Genomic DNA, 25,968 nt, shown 5'->3' on the forward strand with positions numbered 1-25,968 from the left:
CACACAATCGTAAAGCAACAGTGAAAAGCCAAAGCTACCATCCATTCAATTTGTTCAGCAAACTAAATCAAAGCAAGTTAAATTTGTTCCAGCAACTATAAAAATGTAAACACTGTATATAAAGGGAAACTACTAGAAGCTAAACAAGAATAGATCAAGAATCAATCTATTTTTATGGCTTTGCCCTTGTCTAAAGGGTCTGTTACTGAACTGAATGGGGGTGCTGCTGTTGAGGTGGTGGCTGGGATAGAGGTGATGGTGCACAAGTTATGCAGGTCCTTATGCAAGTTTCGGCAAAAATGAAATAACAGGAAGTTAAGCAATGCGAAACTACATAAGTTATGCACTAAGTTGTGCAGGTTTCGGTAGAAATAAGGGGTCTGAAAAATTGGTTATGCAAAAGTGCATAACTTATGCACTCCCTTATGCAGATTTTGGCAGAAAATGGAAGTGTGAAAAATTGGTCATGCAAAAGTGCATGACTTATGCACTACCTTATGCAAGTTTCGGCAGAAAATGGAATCCCAGAAAATGTGGTTATGCAAAAGTGCATAACTTATGCACTCCCTTATGCAGATTTCGGCAGAAATGAAAATGCAGGATTTGAAGTTATGCAAGAGTGCATAAGTTATGCACACACTTATGCAAGTTTCGGTAGAGATGAAAAATGGCAAAAATGTAGCAGTGCAGAATTGCATAAGTTATGCACATCCTTATGCAGATTTCAGCAGAGATGAAAATTGGCAAAAATTTGGTTATGCAAGATTGCATAAGTTATGCAAAGGCTTATACAGGTTTCAGCAGAGATGAAAAATGGCAAAAATTGTGGTCTGAAAGCTGCATAAATTATGCAGTTACTTATGCACATTTCAACAAGATTGAGATTACAATTGAAAATGATTTGCAAGTTTGAAAAATACAGTAGAATGAAGAAATATAATTCTATGAAGCATAAATCATGAGAAATTATCACAAAAAACACATCAATATATACAAAATCCATCATAATTATATCATACAAGCTTGTAGAAGTAAGTTCTGTATAAGAGGCATTTGTGAATTATGCCATTTCAACTCAAACTCTGCAAATTAACATTTAGCATATTAAAACTCAATAAAAATCTGCATAAAGTTGCATTTATCCACAATAGAAAATGGACTCTCCAAGTTATGCCAAGAAAATGCAGCATGTGCACATTGAATCACACAACCCACATAAGCTCAAAACTACAAAAATGACCCACTTACCATCATATTAACATGATAAGCACAAATACTTAAAAGTTACACACCCAACCTCAACAAAGAAACAAATGCCATGTGCTGCAGACCCCTCTTTGCTGAAAATTTCATTTCTCTGCATAAACAAAAAACCAGACCTGCACAGGTTATGCAATGAAAATAAACCAATCTTGGGAGAGTTAATGGGTGAAATATCATATTAAGAGTTACTCCCCAGCAGTGCAACAACCTTCATCCATTGAAATACATCTACAAAGGACAAGATTTAACAATGTCAAAAATTGAATTTGGGGAGATTTAAGATAAAAATAAAAGTAATGCAAATAAAAGTAAATCAACAAAAGCAAAATAAAAGAACTTGGGGTGCCTCCCAAGAGCGCTAATTTATGGTCCTTAGCTTGACCCTTTTCATGCTTCATGGTAGCTGGAATTGGAATTTATTGCCTCTATTGCCAATAGGTGCTTCAATGAATCTATACTTCATTTTCTTTCCATCACATGAGAAGATCCTTGTTGGTTTGTCTAAAAATCCAACCATTTCTTTCTTGACGACCTTTGGTGCATCTTTTTCTTTGAGAGATGGTTGCTTGACCTCACTTTTCTCCACTTGCTCAAGTTGAAAGATTGGTGCCATATGACAAGGTGGATTACTCTTCAAATATTGTGCAAATGCAGCCTCTTTTCGATTTTCATCATTGATAGTCCCTTCATGGGCAAGACAACTTTCAAGAGAAGCCTTTGGATAGCTCTTTTGCTAACTCATCATCTATATCAATTCTCAAACAAGAGTCTACATCTTCATGTTGCTTATTCTTGTCATTGCCAATATTGAAGACTAACTGATCCTCTCCGACTCTAAGAGTAAGCTTTTCACCTTTCATGTCAATCAAAGCACCAGCTGTAGCCAGGAAAGGCCTCCCCAAAATGATTGGCCTATAAGAATCCTCTTCCATGTCCAAAATGACAAAGTCAACTGGGATGTAAAATTTTCCAACCTTCAGTGGTATATTTTCCAAAATCCCTTCTGGATACTTAATTGATCTGTCTGCCAACTGAAGAGAAATGTGGGTTGGCTTAAGATCTCCCATGTTAAGCTTCTCATAGATGGAGAGGGTCATAAGGCTTACACTAGCCCCTAAATCACATAAAGCTTTTATAGAACATGATTCCCCAATGTGGCATGGAATTGAAAAACTCCCTGGATCCTTGAGCTTTAGAGGAAGTTTCCTTTGGAGGATAGCACTGCATTCCTCAGTTAAGGCTACAGTCTCATAATCTTCAAGTCTCCTCTTATTTGAGAGAATTTCTTTTAGAAACTTAGCATAAGAAGGCATTTGGGAAAGAGCATCGATAAAAGGCACATTTATATATAACTTCTTCAAAACCTCTAAGAACTTCTGAAATTGCTTATCAAGCTTGGCTTTTTGAAATCTTTGTGGAAAGGGAAGCTGTAGCTTGTAAGGCTCTGGAGGTATATATTTCTCTTCTTTCTCTCTAACCTCCTCTTTACCTTTTCTTGCACTCCTTTTTTCACTCTTTTGTTTTTCATCTCTCTCAACATCTTTCTCATTTTCTTTCTTCTCAACTTTTTCACTCTTCTCAGTATGCACTATTTTACCGCTCCTCAGTGTGATGGCATGACATTGCTCCCTTGGATTTTCTGTTTGACTAGGAAGTTTCCCCATAAATTTGGTACTTGATGAGCATGCTTATTGTGCAATTTGATTTTCCAGCATCCTATTGTGTGTTTGCATTTGTTCCAGCCTTGCTTTCATCTCTCTCATCTCTTCATCATGCTTAGTTTGGTTAGCAAGAATTTGTTGTAATAAAGCTTCTCTGGTAAAACTTTATTCTTGCTGTTTTGGTAGAGGTGCAGGATTTGCATTCTTTTGCTGAAAACTAGGTGGTGGTTGCCTAGGTTGTTGGTATTGATGCCCTTGTTGTTGTGGTGGAAAGTTCTGAGTTGAAGCTTGATTTTGCTGATTCCCCCATGAAAAATTGGGATGATTCCTCCAAGCATATGAAGGATAATCTACTCCACAGCTCATTGTTCATTCTGCATAAGCAACTTGTTGAGAACTTCCAGAGCATGATGATGAACTGACTAGCATACTTAAATCCTCCATTTTTTTAGCAAGGACATTAGTGAGTGCATCAAATTTGGCATTGATCATGTTGAATGGATCAAGCTCATACATTCCAGCAACTTGCCTTTTTTGAGTTGGAGTTGACCCTCTTGGACTACTCCATAGATGACTGTTCTTTGCTATTTTCTCTAACAACTCATAAGCTTCATCTTCATGCTTAATGATGAATTCCCCTCCAGTTTGAGCTTCAATGATTCCTCTGATAGCAGGAGTGACATTTGTGTAAAAATTCTAGTTTATCATTCATTTAGGAATGGCATGATGTGGACATTGTCTCTCCAACTCCTTCCATCTCATCCATGACTCATAAAGAGTCTCACCTTCTCTTAGTCTAAAAGCAATTATTTGATTCCTCAACTCTTGAGTTTTTCCAGGTGGAAAGTATTGGGCAAGAAATGCATCAGTGAGCTGCTTCCAATTTGTAATTGAGTTGTGAGGTAAAGAATCAAGCCAATCCAATGCTCTATCTTTCAAAGAGAATGGAAACAATTTTAGCCTTGCTGCATCATCAGACACTCCTGGTTGCTTTTGCATGTCACAGATCATAACAAACTTCTTAAGATGAGTATGAGGATTTTTCTGAAGGATGACCTTCGAATTGAGAATTCTGAATCATTTGTAATACTCCAAAATCCATCTTATAACTATTTGCATCAATTCTTGGTCTTGCTATACTCTCTCTTAAGTCATCAAAATGAGGAAATGCATGATCCATCATACTTCCCTTAGGCACATTAGCATTTACAACTTTTTCACCATGAGCTGAATTTTCATTGTTTCGATCATTTTCAGCATTATCACCATCGATTCCAACTCTTTCTTCAGCCATTTCTTGTTCAATTTCAGCTGCTCTCAATGCTTCTTTTCTTCTTCAAGTTTCTTTCTTGTTGGCTCTACAAAACTTCTCAATTTCAGGATTAAATAATAAGGATGTGTCACTTATGCTTCTTGCTCTTCTCATAAAAGATTAAGAGTACCTAAAAAAGAACAAATAAACACAAAATGAAAAAATAACAAAGATAAAACTATAAACAACTAAAATAATCAAGAATTCAATCTTAAACTAATAACTCCCCAGCAACGGCGCCAAAAACTTGATGTGTCCCAACCGCAAGTGCACGGGTCGTTCAAGTAGTATAGAAAAAGATATCGTTCCCACGAAGAGTTGTGTTAATGATTGAATTTTTGATGTAAAATAAAGTATGTTAAAATTGTATTTTAATCAGATTTTATAAAAGAAATTTAGGAATTTGAAGCATAAGGTATGAAAATGCAAAACTAAATTCAAACAATGACTAATTTAATAATTCGCAAAATAAAGAAATTGATAATATTAATAATGAAAATTAATAAATGAGATTAAACTAAACACTCAAAAGTAAAATTCCAAGCAATAATTGATAAAAGACGATTCTGGAGTTAAGGGTTCATATTTAAGTCATTTTGGGATTTTTCCTAGCTAGCCCAATCTACGAAATTTATGGGTTTAAAGGAGATTAATTCTAAAATCCTTTGAAAAATCTTTCGAGTGAGACAAAGAGTGTCTTAATTAACTTAATCCTTCTTTCGTGGAGTTAAAATTAACTAAGATCCATTAGGTTCTTTAATCAATCTATTAAAACCCTCTTAACCCTTAGTCTATTTCTAGATCTAAGTTAATTAAGTCCAATTTCTTGATTAACTATCACTTGGTTTTCTCCTTTCGGTGCTTCAACCAAGGATTAAGAACATAACTTAATGGGGCCCTTCATTAAGCATGTGAATAAGCACACAAGAAATGGATTAAACCTCATAAATTTTATTAAATTGGGACTAACCCAGTTCAAATCCACAAAAAAAAAACTAAAATATTATATCCCTTACTCCAGAATCAAAGAAAACTACTCACAATCCATGTTTAACACAAGAAATTCTAAGTTAATATGGAAATAAATCTTTAATCTAAGCTAAGAACTAAGAAACCTAATACAAGAAAGGTAGGAAATATGCAAGAAAGGAAAGAAAACTCGAAATATGTCTGGAAATGGAGGGGGTGACATTTTTGCTCCCCTTTTTGACTCTTCAGCTGCTACTCCTCTTTTGTTTTTCCTCCCCTTCTAAAATGGGATAAAGGCCTATTTATATCTTTTTTTTCTGACAAGGAGCCCTAAAATGGTGTGTTTGAGGTGTGTTTTTATGAGGGAATCTTCTGCCAGCTCATTATGAAGACTTTATGGAACTGCATAAGTGGACTACATAAGTTATGCAGTCCCTTATGCAGTTTTCGGCTGGTTCCTGGGCTCTCTGTGCAAAGCTGCATGAACAGGGTGCGAAGCTGCAGGCAGGTTTGGGACCTTGTTTCTTCTCCTTGTGCAGAACTGCACAACTTATGCGGCAAGTTATGCGCAATTTGGCCAATGCATACTTCAACTTTGAAACTTGTTTTTGACATCTTTGGCTGTAGAAATCACTCCTCAATGGCAAAATTTCTTTTTTAGTCCCTCAAAAACATCATTTTTCCTACAAAACAAAGTAAAATTACAAATTAATCCAAAATTGGCAATTATGAAAAACTATGTAAATAACTAATGAAATTAGCTAAAAGTGACTAATAATCAAATAAAATGGTTATGAAATTAAACCTAAATGATTATGCAAAATGTATGTATCAGTAACTTCAACCACAAGCTCTTTAAGGCAGTACTAATAGAATTCATGTCAAACTGAAGAAAAGTATCAGCCACCTCATATAATAGAGGAACAGAAGGCTAATCAGCAAAAAATATCAGTTCAATTTAATCGTTCTAATAGCAGAACTGTTGCTCCTACCCAAATTCTTAATAATACAAATCCAGTAACTTACTTGAGAGTTTATGCTACATCAGTGATCCTTGATAGTAATTTTGAAAGTGAAGGTACAAACTCTGTGTTTAAAAATCTATTGATAGTGATTTTGAAATCATGGTCTTTATATACAACTACATATCAACATACTTTCACTTTCGAAATCACTGTGTCCAAAGTGAATAAAGTCTTTTTCTTTACATGAAATATCTTAGTTGTGTGTAAATTATTTTTTCTTTTTTTATTATAAAAAATAATTAAAAATATTATTTTTGTATCACATCAGCGAAAATTGACAACATCAGATAAAATATTATGGTTTGCTAACAGATTATTAACACAAGGTACCGTTTTATCACAAAATAAATCTCAGACCCTAAAGTAAAAATTTAGTGAAATTACAGATTACTTTTTGTAATTTCCTCATTATCTTATATTTCACGTCAGCAACTTTCTTTTCCACATTAGCACATTTAGATGAAGAGGAGACAGATAATCGTCTTTCCTTGACGGTGTAAGACTTCAAGCATCACTTTGTCACAAAGTAAATTACAAACTCTAAAGTGAAAAATGAGTTAAACTATATGATATTTTTCTCGTAATTTCCTCAAATAAAAATATGCTCTTACTTGGCCCGCAATAACTGATGAAACCTCGCTGTCCATCCGAAACAAGAGCCAAGCCTTATATTTGCTTACCAACTCATGCCCCTGGCTTGAAGCACGCGGCTTGATCCCTTCACTTTTTAATCCCCCTTTCTAATGCTCTGATTAAACCCACGACACCGGAGATTTAATGCAACATCATTCAAGGTCCAAGCTCTATCACATGCAGCACTAGCACTTGCCATTTCTTTTGATTTTCTCCTTATCAAACATACTAACACATGCAAAAGCTTTTATTTCCATGATGTTACACGTGAAATTTAAGGCAAAAGATAGTCTACAATTTAAAAGAACATGGGTGAAGAGAAAAAATTCCACAAGGGTTAAACAAAAAAAAAATATAATAATAAAGTAAGGAAATTTTATTTATTAAAATTATTAATAACTTATTAAGATTAATAAAAATTAATTAATAACATAAATCACAATAAAATTTAATAGAGTAATCCTAATATCATTAAAATATTTTATAATATTTGATGTGATTTTCAACTATTTGATGTTGCCTGTAATTCTTGGATTGGTGAATGAATTCTAGAAAGCCTACAAATAGAAAGAGGTGAATGAATTGCGTACCTTGACAGGTGTTAAAGGTCTTATTTATAGGGCAAAAGTCAATGTCTTTCTGTAATACTCGAAATCTTATCAATTTACATCCAGTTATTCTTTTCTATATATTACGGAAACGCAACATACTATTCAGTGATATTCTTGATAGAAATAAAACATATTGCAATAGTATGTATTCAATTTCTAAAATTACCTTATTTATCTCAACCCAATCCAAATTCGACATATAATCTTTTCCAACTCATTTTGGGTCTTGTCCCAACTCCTTATATTTTATCTAAACTCCTTATGTTGGGTTACTTCTAGTGACGAATCTGGATCCAATTCAGACTTAAAGGATCCGAGCTTTTTAAGGATTAATTCAAATTTTGAGACGTGCTATATCATTATTAATCATAAAAGTTTTTTAATTTTACATATTTACATCTTCTATCATCAATTAAAATTATTATTATTTAAATAATATTAAGAGCTTAAGTTTTAATGGGTTTTTATACCTATTAAATAAAAGAGTTCAAATTTCAATAACAATTGGATTTAAGATAAGTTGGAATCAGAAAATTTTTCTTAAAGGGCAATGTTATAAATAAAATCAATTTAAAAATTGTTAATTACACATATTATTTTTATATTTTGAGATGTTAAATGTTATATATTTAAAAATTATATAATTATGTTAAAGCTAGAAAAAAAAATTAGAGTGTCAATACTATAAAATTTATTGAATATATAATAATAAATAAATGATGCTAACATTTTACGTCACCTATATGATGATAAATATCATCTATATAATGATAATTATGTCTATGAAAATTTTAGAGGTATTGGAGGGGCCATGGTATTTGTTTTTTTGATAGAGGACAAAAATACATGATTGTCAAAAAGAATTTGCCTATGTACTGAAATCATTTTCTATTTTTCTCATCATTTCTCCTATATATTTTCTATCTTTTCCTTCTTTTGTTCTCCTTTTTGGATGGCCACGGTGTGTGTTTTCATTGATGATAACTCATTCTCTTTTATTATTTTCTGCTAATTTTTGTTTATATCTTTTTTCATTTGAAGTGATCTCTAGGTATATCGCTTCTAATCTATTATTTATTGATATATTTTAAATGAATAAATCTTTAGATTTATTATTATTGATATATTTTAAGTGTATAAATATTCTATTAATAGTGTTTTATTGTTTTTTTCCGATTATTTCTCTTTATTTAGGGATTTTCATGTGAATTTGTTAGTAAATTATATTATTTTTAGATGGATACTTTATGTGGTACAAATCCTTCATTCAATAAGAAACCTAAATTTAAAAATTATCTAATAAAACTTATAAAAAAATAAAAAAATCAAAAAGGGAAATGTACAATCTGCTTATTAACTAATTTATATGCTTTATTAACACTATTAAATTTTTTATATTTTTTATATAAATTATTAACTTCATTTATACCAAAAAAAAATGTTGAGTTGTCCTCTATGTTCTATTCTCAATTAATAGAATATCATTCCTTTGTTCAATAATTTCCAAGATTTGTATTTTTTTTTTTGTATGGACTGAGCTTTCGGGTTCCCACATCGATTGTAGATGTGTATGTACGTGGATTCATAAGCATTGCCAAAACTCCTTTCAGTCAATAACTACTTGAGAGTGAGTATTAATACAGTAAATCTTATATTTTCATCGGGCCAATTCGTTATCATCCTTATAATTATATATGTTAATAAAAAAAATCAAATATATTAAGGATGATAAATTGATGGTAACTGTTAATATAGTGAACAGAAAATCAGATACAAACTATGGAAATTATATGACTATTTAAAAATACTTAAATATATACATATATATAGAGAGGTTCTACTGGACTCAATTAATTAATTAACCAATAGTAGAGGTATGAAAATTTCTTAGAAAACATTTTTTGGATTTATTAGTATTTGAAGTGCTTACAAAATAAATGAAAAAAAAAATATTTTTCAAATTAAAAAGAATTAAATCATTTTTAAGAAAAATAATTTTATTTTTTTTAAAGGAGTAAATCATGGTAGTCAAATAAAAAGTATATGATTATAGTAATATATAAATTTTTTTACAAATTTTTAATAAATAAAGTTTAAATTAATCAATAAATAACTATTTAAATAAATTAAAATATTACTCATTTATTAAAAAAATTAAATTTATGACCAAATAGTTGAAATATATATAACTAATAAATTGAGTTAGAGTGCATTAATATTATATGCGCTTTTAGAATAGTAATATTTGTATTTTTTTTAATTTAAAGTAAACAAAATAAAAAAAAATTTAAACACTACTGACTCACAATAATAATTTTTTTTAACGTTTATTTTGGAGAAATTAATTAATAAGAATATATTAAAAATAATTATATAATATTATAATATATTGCATATATTAATAAATTTTTGAAATTTGAGAGGGGCACGGCCCCTAGGCTCTAATAAGGCTCTGCATTTAATTTTTTTTTATTTTAATAATTTTATTAAAATATAAATATTTATACATATATAATATAATTATATATTATTAAATTTAATATTATAAAAATATTTTTATATTTTTAATAAAATAATTTTTGTGAAAAATATTTTTCATGTATAAATTATTTTTTCCGAAATAAATAGAGTATAATCTCAATTTATTTTTTATAAAATAATTTATTTATCAAAGAACATTTTCTAAAAAATAACTCTTTTTTATTATTTATTTGTAATATTAAAAATACAAGAAAATATTTTTTTTTTAACTACCTCATTATTGAATATGAAAAACAATATGTAAAAATGATAAGTTATGATGAACACCTTGATTTAGGTTTGATTTGCTGAATTTGAATGCCAAGGCTATGAGTTTTTTTTTTAATTAAAATTTATAAATAAATTTTAAATTTAAAAATATTAAATTACCATTTTATTTTTAAAATTATTTTTTTATATTATTTCTTATATAAATGATTAATTTTATTTATATAAAAAAGTAAATTATAACTTAGTCTTTGAAATTTAACAAAACCTATAATTTAGTTCCTGTATTTTCAAAATCAAGTACTTTAGTCTTTGATATTTAATAACACTTACAACTTAGTTATTACCGTTAGAATTTCAATTAGGTTACCACTAATTTTAGCAAAAATAATTAAAATATCCATAACTGTATTTTCAATCTGAAAATAATTTAGTTCATAATATTTTATTTTATTGGCTATTTAATTTATGAGATTTGGTTAAACCTATAAATGAATCTCTGTAGTTTTAAAACCAGGCAATTTAGTTATTTACGTTTTAATAAACCTATAAGTTAGTATCTAATATTAGAATTAAGATTAATTCTTTAGGAAAAATATCAAATTTAACTCTATTTTCAATCTAAAAATAATTTAATCCTTGAAATTTTATTTTAATAATAATTTATATTCATATTAATATATTTTTCTTTTTATATATATAATAATATAATATAATATATGAAAATATTATATATATATATATATCATTAAAATAATAATGATATAAATAGAATTTTATAAAATTATAAACGTTTATTTATAAATAATAATAATATTTAATAATTAATTTATAAAATATATGAATAATTTTATAATTAATTAAAAATTTTAAAGATCGTAAGGTAATTAATTTATATTTTAATAATTTAAATTTAAATTTTTTTAATTTAACAAGATGAACATTTTAAAAACATAGGAACTAAATTATTAATAAAATAAAATTTTAAGTATTAAATTATTAAAAAAATAAAATTTTAAAAATAAAATTATTTTTAATCTAAAAATAAAATAAAAATATTTTAATAATCTTTATTAAAATTAACAGCAACTTAACAGATTATTAATAATAGAAATTAAATCATAAATTTTATTAAATTTTAAAAATTAAATTATTAAATTTTAAAAATTAAATTATTTAATTTTAAAAATTAAATTATTTAATTTTAAAAATATAAAAATTAAATCATATATTTTGTTAAATTTTAAAATTTAGATTGTGAATTAAAAAAAATATTATGTGAATTTACATCTAACTTTCTTTTTTCAATTAATTGAATATTGAATAAAAGGTTCAATTGTCTCAAAAAATTAGCATTTTTCTTGGAATTCGTAAACATTCATTCCCTAGTGCCAGAATCAATAACAACATTTTGGTGGCTGTCTACCTTTCATCCGCTTTCAATGTCAGGTGTCATGTCCAGTGGAATCCACGCGCGAGCCGTATCAGTTTACATTTTTTTAATAAATATAAAAATATATGTTATCATTTTATTAATTTTTAAATAATATTTATTAAAATTTTAGTAAATTAGTATCTTATAATTATATATGTTAATTAAAAAAATTTAAAATTTTGAAAAAATTAAATATTTTAAGAAAAATATTAAATTTTTTTTAAAAAATAAGTTATTTTTTATATTTTAAATTTTAATAATTTTATTAAAATATAAAAACACTTATACATATATAATATATACATATATCATTAATTAAACATTATAATTAAACAATAAAAAATATTTTTATAAAAAATATTTTTTTAAAATATATTTTCGTATATAAATTATTTTTTATAAAATAAATAAAATGTGAGAATATATTAAAAAATTTTGATTTTCTTTTAATTTATAATACTATATAAATATGTAGATTGTACAAAAAATTTTTTACTACTTTAATATTAAATATGAAAATAAAATATTTAAAAATGATAAATTATGATCACCGCTTTAATTTAGGTTTGATATGTTGAATTTGAATCTATGTTACTGAGTTTGTGTTTTTTTTTAATTAAAATTATAAGTAATTTTAATTTTAAAATATTAAATTAATATTTTATTATTAAAATTAAAATTTTAATTTTTTTTATTAAATTTGAATTATTTGAATTTATTAGAGCTTAAATGTAAAATTTTGAATTTATTTAAAAAAATAAATAGATTTATTTAAACTTTTTCAAAAAATTAAAAAATTTATTTGAATTTGGCTTAAAGTTCAATTACACTCTTGTTTTTATTAAAAAAGTTTAACTTCTTATCTTAGGTTTCATTTATTTCACAAAAAATATTTTTTTGAAAAATATTTTTTATATTTTCTAGTATTTAGGACACTAAAAAAAATTGATCAACGGAAAAGAAAAATTAAGTCATTTTTAAAGAAAATGACTTTCATTTTTTAAAACAAGAAGTCATTTTTCATTTTCTGAACTTTTGTAATCTTATTAAAATATGAACACATTTATACATATATAAAATAAATATATATCATTAATTTAATATTATAACTGAATAATAAAAAATATTTTCATATATAAAAATTATTTTTCATGACATAAACGGAGCCTTATTTTTATTTTTTTTTTCAATTGAGTTTAGAAATTATAATTTAAGCTAAATTTAGCTTAAAAATTAAGAAAATCAAAAAGTTAAATTTCTTAATTTTTTAGGTTAAATAAAAAAATAAAAAAATTTAATCTTAAAATTAAAAAAATAAATTTTTTAATTTTTTATTTAAATCAATAAATTAAAAAATTTAACTCATAAATATTAATTTTTAAATTAAATTAAATTTAAATCAATTTAAATAAAAAATAAAAATAAATTAAATTAAACTTTTCCAATGATAATGGTTAAATTGTATATTTTGTCATTTAATTTTATTCCATCAAAAGTTTTGACATTGCCAACTATAAAAAATTAATTTTTCTTAAAATATAAAATATTACGAGCCAATAATTAATTGGTAGTGAGACACAATGAGTAAAATTTCTCCATGAACGAGACATCACCTCGTATTATTATTATTTTTTTTCCCACCTCCTATCATTAATTCACTTGAAATAGATAGCTAAGAGCTATCGTCTTAAATTCCTCCTCATCTTCACCTACAATTTCCCTAGTACTAGATCTTGCTACGTCAATCAACCAACTAACGCAATCCCCCATGCTTCACGCAACCTCACCTTCTTAAGCTTCTTTCACCTTGGCTTGCTTCTTAAACCCAACCCATTCGCCATTCATGAATGGTCAATTGCAGGCTGCATGGATTCCCCCAAAAATTCCTCTGTATATTCTCTCTCTCTCTCTCTCTTTTTTTTTATTTTTTTTTTTATAGTGTTTTTGCCTTTATGCTTTATTGTTTATCGCATATTTTGTGGTGATTTTTGGACTGGGCAGAGCTCTTTGAATATTGGAGAGCGAATTTGCGCTGCGCTTTTGCCATTCGCAGCCATAATTGAGGTTTTGATTTTCGCTGTCACCAATTGCTTCGAGTTACGCCATCAGATTAAGAGAACTACTTACCGCTTGAGTGATATAGCTCGCCTTGCCAATGAATCTCCATGTAACTTTCTCTTTCTTAACATTTTTTTTTCTTTCCTTTTTCCTTTCGGTGTTGAATTGTTCAATTTTGAGGTTCTGTTAATGGATTCGTTTGCAGTTACCGTTAATGAATTGGAGGCATTGTATGAGCTCTATAAGAAGTTGAGTTGTTCCATAATTGACGATGGGTTGATTCACAAGGTTTTTTTTTTTTCTTTTTTTCATTTTTAATTTAAAAATAGCAACACACATCATATTATAATATCTGATTAACTACCGACTCTATCTCTAATTTAATATTGATTATGCTCCTTTAGCTCATTCTTTCATGAACATGAATGAAGAATGAACTAAAGGAGCACAATTAATTTTGGATTAGAAATCCTGTGTTTTTTTTTTCCAATTTATGAATTATTATGGTAATTTAGGAATATGATTAGTAGTTAATCATGCTTATTACACATGATGACGTGGTGTTATTGTTAAGTTTAATAACTGATTTTGAAGATATAGTAAAATTAAATCAGACCCCAAATATTAAGGTAAAATTATTAAAAAAAGAAAAGAATGAATTTGAAAATAATTACTAAAAATGGGTGAATTATGTTGAGTTGGACGAGGTGAGTGCGGGACGCTAACTATAATAGTGTTTTTAAAGTCTGAATGCTATTCAAAATAGCGTCTGCATCAAAAATTTGAAAGGAGAGCTAGACACTATTCAAAATAGCGTCCAGCTTTCCTTGAAATAATAAAAAATTAATTAAAAAAAAGGTTAAAGGTTGTACGCTACTATAAGTAGCGGTCAACATTTTTTTTTTAATTTTAATAATTTTATTTTATATTTTGAATAAAATATAAATATTATTTTCATAAATAAAATTATAATATGTAATATTATATATTATAATATTTTTATTATAAATATTATTTTTTAATTTAAAATTAAATTTAATAAAATTAAAAATTAAAATTAAAAAATAAATAATTAAAAAAATTTAAGAAAAGTTGGACGCTACTATAATTAGCGTCCAACTTTTTTTAAAATTTTTAATTATTTTATTTTATATTTTAAATAAATTAAAAATATCATTTTAATAAATAAAAGTATAATAATTAATATTATATATTATAATATTTTTAATTATTTTATTTTATATTTTGTAATAAAATAAAAAAATAAAAAATATTAAAAAATTATAATAAAAATATAAAATAAAATAATTAAAAAAATTAGACTATAAGTTACGTCCAATTTTTTTTAAATATTTTTAATTATTTATTTTTTAAATTTTAATTTTTTATTTTTATTAAATTTTAATTTAATTTTAAATTAAAAAGATAATATTTATAATAAAAATATTATAATACATAATATTAAATATTATGATTTTATTTATTTAAATAATATTTTTAATTTATTTAAAATATAAAATAAAATAATTAAAAATATTATAATATATAATATTAATTATTATAATTTTATCTATTAAAATAATATTTTTAATTTATTTAAAATATAAAATAAAATAATTAAAAATTTAAAGAAAAGTTGAACGCTATTTATAGTAGCGTCCAACTTTTCTTAAATTTTTTTAATTATTTATTTTTTAATTTTAATTTTTTATTTTTGAAATTTTAATTTAATTTTAAATTAAAAAATAATATTTATAATAAAAATATTATAATATATAATATTACATATTATAATTTTATTTATTAAAATAATATTTATATTTTATTTAAAATATAAAATAAAATTATTAAAAATTAAAAAAAAAATGTTGGACGCTACTTATAGTAACGTCCAACTTTTAAACTTTTTTTTAATTAATTTTTTATTATTTCAAGAAAAGTTGGACACTATTTTGAATAGCGGACCGTTCTCCTTTCAAATTTTTTATGCGGACACTATTTTGAATAGCGTCCGGACCTTAAAAACGCTATTATAGTTAGCGTCTCGCACTCGCCTCGTCCAGCTCAGCATAATTCACTACTTTTTGGTAATTATTTTCAAACTCATCCTTTTTTTGTATTATTGTATTTTTTATTACACATTTTTTGTCAAAAGCCCGGTAAAAAATGGTTATTTGATTGTTGGGTGAAGGGCTTGCTGCTTGCATCCATAACTTACCTATGAAATGTAGGTATAGTTAATGCACTAAAATTTCTTAACAAAAAGGAAATATTTTCTCAACTGGCCAGCTGAAGCACTATTGCTGTTGGTAAGTTAAAAAGCTGATTTGACACTGCTATTTAAGAAAGCAACCCAGCACCTGTTATTGCAATTCTTAGTTGACAATTTGTGTATGCAAACTGTGATATTTGTTGCATGCTTCAAACTATTATTCTTGGTTTGTCCTGTGATTGTGACAGTTAAACTAATTTAATCTTTTTTACCACCTTGTAGGAAGAACTTCAATTAGCACTGTTTCAAACTTCTTATGGCAAGAATCTCTTCCTGGACAGGGTAATGAATGGACTTGTGTGTCATGTTCCCGAACAAATATTGCAAACCATCGCTTCAATTGATTTCTTGATGGGATCACAACATGATGGAAATGGCAGTCTGTTGTACTAGCATTTGCTAAATTATGATTGTGTATGTTAGGATAGAAGACCTAACTGGCAGTTGCAGAAAAGAATTAGAGTAGAAAAGAAGAAAGAAAGGGAAGAGAAGAGAGAGAACAGAGGGAATAGATGATGAATACAGGAGTTTTTACAGCCCCTTTATACCCAATTTCCTGGCAGAACTCTAACTAATTTTCCCTCCATTCTCCAGCTGCTTTTTGTTGACTTTCTACCTCTACAACTAGCTATATATGCCCTTTTCCCTGTACTTTCTCCTGCCATACGTGGCAATACCCCCTCCATGAGAACATTCCTCTCCCCAATAATGTATAAATTCTGGAAATTGAGCTTGAATAAAGGCTCCGTCCTCCCAGGCTGCATCTTCTAGTGGCATTATGTCCGCTGATTGAGATCTTGAGTAACCTTCTGGTTATTCCTGAGAATTGTTCTTGACTGCAACCTGAATATAGCTTCTGTCGTTCCAAGTTTCAGGTGTTTACTCTTTTTCAGCTGAAAATACGAACTCTTAATTGACAAAGAGTTTTTTTTTTTTTGAGAAGTTAATTGACAAAGAGTTACTTTTCTTCCTTTTTCTTCTCAAAATTTCCCATTCTTGTTCCTTATAGATTACAATACCATTTGATTTCTTAACTTTCTTCCTTTTCCTCCTTGACATTTCCCATTCATCTTCCAAGAGAAGTTTTGTAGGGAAGGAAAGGACTTGAAGTTGTTGCAAAATGTCTGAAAAGAGTTGGTGTCTAGTGTGGAGAAAGTATAAGGCTTCCTGTTACAGCTAGTGAGCTGCTCTTGTAGCCTTGCAGTCTCAAAAGCATGAACAATGGCTGCTGGTCTCATCACCCTCACTGTTAGTCTAACATCATCCTTTAGACCCCCTATGAAATATGACTTGCTCAAGTGAGGCTTTACTCTCTCCATCTGGATTTTAAAGTCCGCTAAATTGTCTTGATACTCCTCTACCGTACCTTCTTGTCTCATTCTCATAAATTCTTCTAGAATAGTTTCTAGCCCTAAATCTCCAAATCTCTTACACAAGGATCCTCAAATTCTTCCCACACAATGGTCTTCTCTATTCTATTCCAGTTGTTAAACCAAGAATCTGTCCTATCAACCAAATACAAACTTATAATTCCTACCATTTTCTCCTTAGGAACTCCACAAACTTCAAAGTACTTGGCACACTTCCTAATCGCACCCTAGGATCACTTCCATCATATGTATTTAACTCAATTTTAGGGAGAACTTTATCAATGCTACCGATTCATTCACAGATCCAAAGCTCCCTTGCTCCTTATGTTGAGAAGGCAAGATCTCCACCAGTCTAGGCAAGATCCCCTTGTCATTTGCCCTATTTTCCTGCGGCAATCCAGAGGAAATTTCTTTTCCAAGATCCCCTTTAATCCCTAAAATAAGAGACTTAAGTTCTACTATGGAATTTTCCATGGAGTTTATAGAATTCTTGTCTCTTGGACCTCTTTTTAAAACCCTTCCACATCTTTCCAGATTCCAATTTGCAGATTCTTGAAGTCAACCTTAAGCATCTACATCTCCTTCCTTGTGCTGCGAGTTTCCAGCTAGAAAGATCTTAGTTGTTCTTCCACTTTTGCCAATTTGACTGCCTTTTGGATCACCACCACTGAACTCGCCATGATTACAACCCAGGAGAACCAAATTGTAAAAGTAACCCACCCCTATACAAGCTCTGATACCAAATGTTAGGATAGTGTGAAATTTTCTAACCCGAAGAGTATTGGCGATTGTCGTCAAGATTTTGTTGAGCTTGGGGTTGGCTCCACCAAAACGGCTTAAGCCAATTTGGCTTGGCTCTCCCCCCCCCCCCCCCCCCTCTTCTTATATTCTCTTTTAATTTCTTGTAGTTTTCTAATGTGGAACTCCAATAGATAAAAATGCTAACGGATAGTTGCAGAAAAGAATTAGAAGAGAAAAGAAGAATTTAGAAGAGAAGAGGAGAGAGAGAACGGGTAGAGTAGGCCAATGCTAGAGTTTGTGAAGAGTGAGATGTGCTTACTTGGGGTTGGACCAACCATTGCTAAAAGATTAGATCTAATCGTTTAGCTTAGTTAGCTTTCACCCTTATAAGCCCATTGAACATGTTGTAACTTTTAGATGTGGGATTGGAAATCTTAACACTCCCCTTTAGGCGGCAACTGGGACATTTTGGTTCACACTTGAAACTTGAAATCCTCTTCTTGAAACCTTGGACTTTAATGTAGCGTTAACATCTGGAAACTTTGAACTTGAAACTTGATTTGAATTTGAATTGAACTGGGTTTGACTTGCTCTGATACCTTATTATTAAATTGATATTGAATTGAATGGATAGAGGTAAATGAGTGGGCTGAGGCTACAGTCTGTAAAGAGTGAAATTGACTTACTTGAACTTAGATCAACCATTTTCTAAAAAGTTAGATCTAACCAATTAGTTTAGTTATCCTTCACTCTTATAAACACATTGAACCTTGTGACTTTTGGATGTGGGATTGGAACTCTTACAAAGAATTTAGAGAGAGAATAGAAGGATCATTGATTAAGATCTTAGAATGATGAACACAAGAGCTCTACAGCCCTTTAATACCCAATTTCCTGCCAGAACTGTAACTAATTTTCCCTCCACTCTCCAGCTACCTTTTTCTACATCTACAACTAGCTATCTATTCCCTTTTTCCTATACTTTCTCCCACTATACATGACAATGCAGTACAAGTCTTGGTTTCAAATTTTGTGAGAGAGAAATGAAGTGCACATTTGATTTTGATGGAGCTGTAGGACTATAACTGGCTAAATCCTATTCTGAAATTTAACAGAAATTTAAAGAGTGTGAGCCCATTAATGGAAACAATATTTGTTGCTTAGGAATTAGTTAGATCACAATGGTTCAACTGTACCTTTTCTTAAATAAATTTTAGACCATTAGCAAACCACATTCGCCAAAAATTGAATGTAGCACATATTGGAGATAAAATGAGAGAGGGTCATTTAAGATGGTTTGGTCATATACAACGCAAAGAATTAAATACCCCAGTGCGGAAGTGTTATAAGCTAGTAAGAGGAGTGAGAGGGGAAGGAGTGAGAAGGGGAAGAGGGAAGCTTAAGATGACTTGGAGGAAGTAGTATCAAAAGATTTACATATTTTAGATATTAATGTGGGTCTGATATCTAACAGAGCTGAGTGGCAAAAAAGGATCCATATAGCTAATCCCAACTAGTTGGGGACTAAGGCTTAGTTGTTGTTGTAGCAAACCATGTGGTGGGATTCCGAACATTAGATCACTGCTTTTTCCTATTATTGCTTCTAATTACTTTGTTGTTTTTTCTTCTCTTTAAAGGTTTTTGATCTTTTTGATGAAAATAAAAATGGTGTGATTGAGTTTGACGAATTTGTCCATGCCCTCAGTGTTTTCCATCCCTGTGCCCCTTTGGAAGAAAAAATAGATTGTAAGGGTTCACTGACAATCTTTTTGTTTTGTACAGCTAAAATTCAATTATGGTCATGTTTCATCTCTGTGCTTTTTATATTCTGCAGTTGCATTTAGGCTGTATGATTTGAGACAAACTGGATTTATTGAGCAAGAAGAAGTGAGTACACTATTCATTTTTGTTTATAAGCAATCGTTGCCAGAAACTAATCAGCAAAGCTAGTTTATGTTCTCAAAGTTTACAAATACCAAGGGTTTTAACTAGCTGGCCTTCTAATGGTTTCAGGTTAGGCAAATGGTGATTGCCATTCTGATGGAATCTGATGTTAATTTGCCGGAAGAACTTCTTGACGATATCATAGAAAAGGCAAGAATTAGTAAAAAATTTCTTCTTCTTCTTCTTTTTCTTTTATTTTATTTTATTTTTATTTATTTTACTTCTCCCATCTTCTTGGGCACTCAAGCTCATAATACCTTGAATCTTCATTAAGACATTTGTTGAAGTGGATGCTGATAAGGATGGTAAAATCAGTAAAGATGAATGGAAAGCTTTTGTGATAAAACATCCATCTCTACTGAAGAATATGACTCTTCCTTATTTGAAGTAAGTGACTTTGTAAATTCTTAATTTTATCCTACTTCCCTTCAATGCTGCCAATTTCACCCCTGAATTCATCTGCACCCTGTTCATTTACTTGAAATATAAAATCCACCGTTGACATAATTATCCTCCAGGGACATAACCACTGCATTTCCAAGTTTTACTTTTAACACTGAGGTTGAAGATTGAATCCGAAACTTTTCGTAGCATTTCCCAAACAAGGTGTTTGGAGGATTCAGTTGCACACAGAACTGCTTTGTATAGTAAATCATGTTGTTTTGCTTGAAACATGCATTCAACCTGGAGAGAGGGAAGTCATTGCCTTTGCAAAGCAAGACCATAGTGGTGGAAGCGGCAGCAGCAGCATGACAAAATCATTCTGATCAATCTCTGCCAATCATAGGCTATGGGATTTCATTTTTTATGGTCTAATCTAACGCCTGTGCTGTACAGTTTTTTGGAATGAAACTGTTTAGTTATTACCCCAAATTTGGCATTTATTAATGTTAAATATGCCCTCCATTTGTCTTCCCCTCGTACTCAATGTTTTGTTTATAGTGGCGTATGTTTTGTGATGATATTTTAATCAAAACGCATCTAAATTTTTATTCACAGGTTTATCTAATGTCTGTTATTTAATTGAATATCTGTTGCCTAATGATTGCTTCATTCATTTACCCAAATGTCTCTTATTTAATTGAAAATTTGTTGACCAATGTTTAACAATACATGTGTATTACTTAAATTTTATTTTATATATATTAAAACTTCATAAATATTAATTTAATGAAGGGAAAATCGCCAAAAAAAAAACTCTAATTTTCGGTAATTTTTACAATATTTTTTTTGGCACCCAATTTAATGATATTCTATTGTCAAAATCAATTGTTACACAACGCCATATTATAATATCTAATTAACTACTAATCTTATCTCTAATTTAAAATTGATTATGCTCCTTTAGCTCATTCTTTCATAAACATGAACAAGCAGAAGAAGAATGAACTAAAGGAGCACAATTAATTTTGGATTAGAAATCTTGTGTTTTTTTTTTCCAATTTATGAATTATTATGGTAATTTAGGAATATGATTAGTAGTTAATCATGCTTATTACACATGATGACGTGGTGTTACTGTTAAATTTAATAACTGATTTTGAAGATATAGTAAAATTAAATTAGACCCCAAATATTAAGGTAAAATTATTAAAAAAAAATAGAGTAAAATTATAAAAATAGTGAAGGTTTAAATTTTTTTTTGGCGATTTATCCTTTAATGAATAATAAACTTAGAATTACGTATCTCATCTCTCCTAAACTCAGAATCAGACCTTGAAAGTTGAAACTACAACGAATTAATATAAAGTAGAAAATGGCCAAAAAGTGTGATTTTCTGTATATGTTCTCTGGGGTTGTGCGTAACTTCATTTGGCAAACAAACGCTAGAGTGGACAAGCCATTTCCCCCGATTAACATGTACACTTAGGGGTGGCCACGGTTCAGGAACCGCCGATTACGGTTCCTGAACCGCCGATTACGGTTTCTGAACCGTCGGTTTAAGTTTAATGAAATCATGAACCTAAACCAAACCGCTAGGGGATGGTTTGGAAGACGGTTCCTGAACCGCCGGTTCCGGTTTGAACTCCGGTTTAAAACGGTTTGAAGGGCGGTTCGAAAAAAAACTGTTCAAGACAGTTTGAAGGACGGTTTGAAAGTGGTTTAGGGATAGTTTAAAGGTAGTTTAGACAAAAAAAATTAGAGAAAAATTTTATTGATTTAAAATTTAAGTTATATTTGTAAAAATATTTTAATTTTTCGTAGAAATCTTTCAATCAAAATAAAATAAGAAAAAAAAAGAAAGAAAATAATTTATCTTTAAGAAAAATTTAATAAATAAAGACTTGAACCTGATTAAAAAACTAGAGATGAAATTAATTTTTTTTAAAGAAATTAGCAAGAAGTGTATGAACTTAATTTTGCCTAAATATCCCTTTAGGATTTAGAGGAATAAAAATTTCTAGTTCTATTACTTGTCTTTTTTAAAAAATTATATAATAATTGATAATGAAAAAGTATAAAAGAGAAAAAAAAATTAAAATAGAGGGTATTGGAAATTTTATTGAGGATTTAAAGTAATAACAAAGTAATTGAGATAGTATTAAAAATTTCAGTAAGTATATAATATAATAAAGTAGGAAATTGAGAGAGTATTGGAAATTAAAATGAGTGTATAAAATAATTATTTAGAGAATTTGAGAAAAAATTAAAAAAATATTAAGAATTGAAGAAAATGCAGAGAATAATTGTGTAGAGAATTAATGATATATATAAATGAATAAGGAGTGAGGTAACATATTTATTGAATTTTTTTGTATTTAAATCGCCGGTTTAATCCGGTTTGAAATCGTCAGTTCAATCCCGTTCGGAATCATCGGTTCACGGTTCTTAAAAAATATGAACCTGAACCAAACCGCAGAAGGACGGTTTCGGTCCGGTTCGAAGTTGGTTCCGATTTTAACCAGTTTTAGTCCGATTTTGACCAAACTAGTTTCGGTTCGGTTCCGATTCAAAACCGGACCGTGGCCACCCCTATGTACACTTGCAAAAATAGGTTACAAGAATGTTATTCCCCACTTAGGTTTAGGCTCAGTTTGTTTCGTTGAAGATAATTTATAAATAAAAAATAATTTTAATGGAAATATATTTTTTAAAAATTTTTTTTATTATTTAATTATAATATTAAATTAATAATATATATTTATATCATACATCATTTTAATTTATTTTACAAAATAAATCTTAAGGAGTAAATCAATTCTCTTCGTTAATTAAGGTTTAAATATTCTAACATATGAATCTCACAATTTTTTAATACACCAAACTTCATGAACGTTTTTAATATCTAATTTTTTTTCCTTTCAAATATATATATATATATTCACTCTCTTAGATGCACTGCACCTAAAAATGCCGTTAACAGGAAAGGCCCGCTGAAGAATTCCCATATAAATCCCCCCATTATCTCTCTCGCTCTCTCCTCTTTCGCTTTGTGTGTAAAACCCAGAACCAGCAATGGTGCACAAGCCAAGCAGAGCTTTGGTGTTGTACGGCGATGGGTTGGCCCACTTCGTCTATTCATCTCATGCCTATATCCACTCTCTCGCATCCAAAGCTGCCTGCGGCTTCTTGAGCCTCCCCAGTGCCCCTCCTTCAGGTTTCACTCACTCTTATCCATCTTCATTGCTCCTCGTTTATTCCTTTAACTCATTCTTCAATTCACCAAATGAATTTCCCCAATCTTATGATCTTTACATGTATATGTATATATTAGTATGGTAGGCGTAACGGGTACTAGCTTCACCATTTTAGGTGATGATTACTACTCACAGCCTGGTAGAGTATTTTAATATGATATTGTTTGATTTTGAAGTCTTCTGTTCTTGAATTGGGTTGCTTGTATTGTTGGTTAGTAAATTAAGCTTCTATGGATTTTTATTAATTTTCCAATTGTGTTGGTGAGATGAAATGCATGTTCAATTTCCATTACATTTTTTTGGTGTATATTTCGCAGCATCCAACCTTTTCATTGGGTTCAATTATGAACATATGGGTTGCTGTACATAATCCAATGCTTTATTTATTATTCAAAAGCTGTGTTTATTCTGTTGAATTTGAACTAGTTTCGTGGCTTGATGTAATTGATGCTTGCACTGAATCTTTAAAGTTTGCTTTCTCTCATGTTTCTGGTTATTTGGACTTAATTGGATTTAGATTGCAGAAAGCGAGGATGAGAGGATAGTCACGGAGATTACAAATCTGCTGTATGCATATGAAGCTTGTCAAGACATTGTAGGATGTCTAAATATTTTTTGAAATAAGACAGGGCCATTTGTTGATAACTTTTACTGATAGTTATTGTTCTTGATTTTGTTAAGAGTGTTGAGAAGAGTACATTGATACCAAACTGTGTATCAGAGATACCGGCTGTCTCAATTTTTTTTTCTAGTCAATTAGCATACTTCATAATCTCACTTCAGGTTCATGGGAACGAAGGCTGCTATTATCACAAATATTCCTTGCTTGAAGCCTTTTGGCAGAAAACTTGGCTTCACTGTGTTGCAATTCAGTGATTTAAATAGAAATGATGGTTCACTTTCTGGAACATCAGTTGATTGTGTGACCTCTGAGTTACTGAAGTCGCTTGGATTTCAAGAGGGTGGGACTATACAGACAAGTCAATTTGATTTTGTACTTGTGCACATTGGGGCTGGTGAAAGAGTGAATAGTGAGAGAGGCAGTGATGTTATAATTGATGCAGAATATGTAAATGCTCTGGTAGGTGGTGTAATGAACACAGCACAACCTAGTTCAGAAATTAGTTCCCGCCTGCACTTGTCTCTTGTAATGAGCTATGGAAATGCCAGAGAGATCGGTACCAATTTATTAGTTCTGGCTTCTAAATGTGAAATGAACTCTGACCTTTCGATGCTTGCCCCTTGTCAAAGTTACACAATGAAAGGAGAAAAGCCACAGACTGATGTTAGGTAAGATAGATAACAAAAATATAGTGGATTATTATACTACTTTCCAATTTTTTTGGATACATCTATCTTGTGAACAACAGGCACCATTGTCCAATGCTAATTGGTTAGTGGCAGTATGCTGTGACCCGCATGGATGCGGCAGACATTTTCTTTTAAAGATTTTAAAGAGGTACAATTTTGATTATCAGATCTTATGGAAAGCTCTTCTGCAATCAATTTAGACCTTTTGTCTTAGTTGAATGCTAATTAAACTCTGCGATCAAATGTCTCAGCATATTACTTACAGGGTTCCAGTGACTTTAGATTGTTGTACCCATTATGCTTTACTTTTCTTTTCTGCAGCACGGTGGAAATGGCATGATACCAGCTGACAGATTTATGCATGAGGTCGCATTCAAGCTTTGGAAGGCCCCCAAATATGGAGCATAGGTACGGTTTCCTTTAAAGTTTAGTAATAAGGTATAATGTTGGCAATCCAACTTCTTAATGTAAGTAGGAAATGTTAACCAGAGATAGGGATCTTGCTTGAATTTTATGAGCTTCTGTAATCCCTTTATGGTATCATTCTTTATTTTGGGCAAGTATCTATGCACTCATGTACACCCAAAAGAGAAGGATCCAAGCAGCCAACTAATGCTAGTGGGCATTTTGCAGTTCTCATTTCAAAAGTCTGTTAGGGCTTCTGATGTTTTGGTTTGAAACATGGCAAGTGTAAATCTTTTAAGCAAGCTAAATTGTGCCTGGCTTGGATTCTTTTGGAGGCAAGACTGAGCAATGAGAAGATTAGACCAGTTAAGTTCTGATAGCAACAAGCTTAGCATCAAAAGAGTCCAGCAAAATCATTCTCCTAAAATCAAAGTGCTCGACCAAAGCAAATTGGCCAAACTAAGCAAGTAATAACAGATGGGTTAAAATTCTTAAATCTTAATTGCTGATCAAATTCTAGAATCTCAGAATTCACACACCACTCAGAAAATGTGGAAGAGAAATATGTTGAC

At 29.6% G+C, this 25,968-nt stretch overlaps 1 protein-coding gene, 1 non-coding gene and 1 pseudogene across 5 annotated transcripts; all 3 read left to right on the plus strand.

Moving 5' to 3' along the window:
- Positions 1–3,642: 3,642 nt before the first annotated feature.
- Positions 3,643–3,750, plus strand: LOC131179635 (small nucleolar RNA R71). The gene has a single exon (XR_009148525.1). It is a non-coding gene; the product is annotated as a small nucleolar RNA R71 (small nucleolar RNA).
- A 9,581-nt stretch (positions 3,751–13,331) lies between these two features.
- Positions 13,332–21,038, plus strand: LOC131179302 (calcineurin B-like protein 10). Of its 4 annotated transcripts, none has more exons than XR_009148299.1 (9): positions 13,332–13,547; positions 13,659–13,824; positions 13,921–14,003; positions 16,210–16,269; positions 19,736–19,844; positions 19,933–19,985; positions 20,112–20,192; positions 20,290–20,429; positions 20,561–20,604. XR_009148299.1 is itself a non-coding variant. In XM_058145828.1 (9 exons), the coding sequence occupies exons 1-9, from the start codon at positions 13,524–13,526 to the stop codon at positions 20,613–20,615; spliced, it is 744 nt and encodes a 247-aa protein (XP_058001811.1). In that variant the 5' UTR covers positions 13,343–13,523; the 3' UTR covers positions 20,616–21,038. The 4 variants fall into 4 exon arrangements, 3 of the variants coding, with proteins under 3 accessions (XP_058001813.1, XP_058001812.1, XP_058001811.1); XM_058145828.1 differs by having other exon boundaries at positions 13,343–13,547; positions 20,317–20,429; positions 20,561–21,038; XM_058145830.1 differs by lacking the exon at positions 20,561–20,604 and having other exon boundaries at positions 20,290–20,465.
- A 2,355-nt stretch (positions 21,039–23,393) lies between these two features.
- On the plus strand, positions 23,394–25,704 carry LOC110631767 (uncharacterized; annotated as a pseudogene).
- Positions 25,705–25,968: the final 264 nt, after the last annotated feature.

This window comes from Hevea brasiliensis, chromosome 4 (genome assembly GCF_030052815.1).
Source record: "Hevea brasiliensis isolate MT/VB/25A 57/8 chromosome 4, ASM3005281v1, whole genome shotgun sequence".
Lineage (NCBI taxonomy): Eukaryota > Viridiplantae > Streptophyta > Magnoliopsida > Malpighiales > Euphorbiaceae > Hevea > Hevea brasiliensis.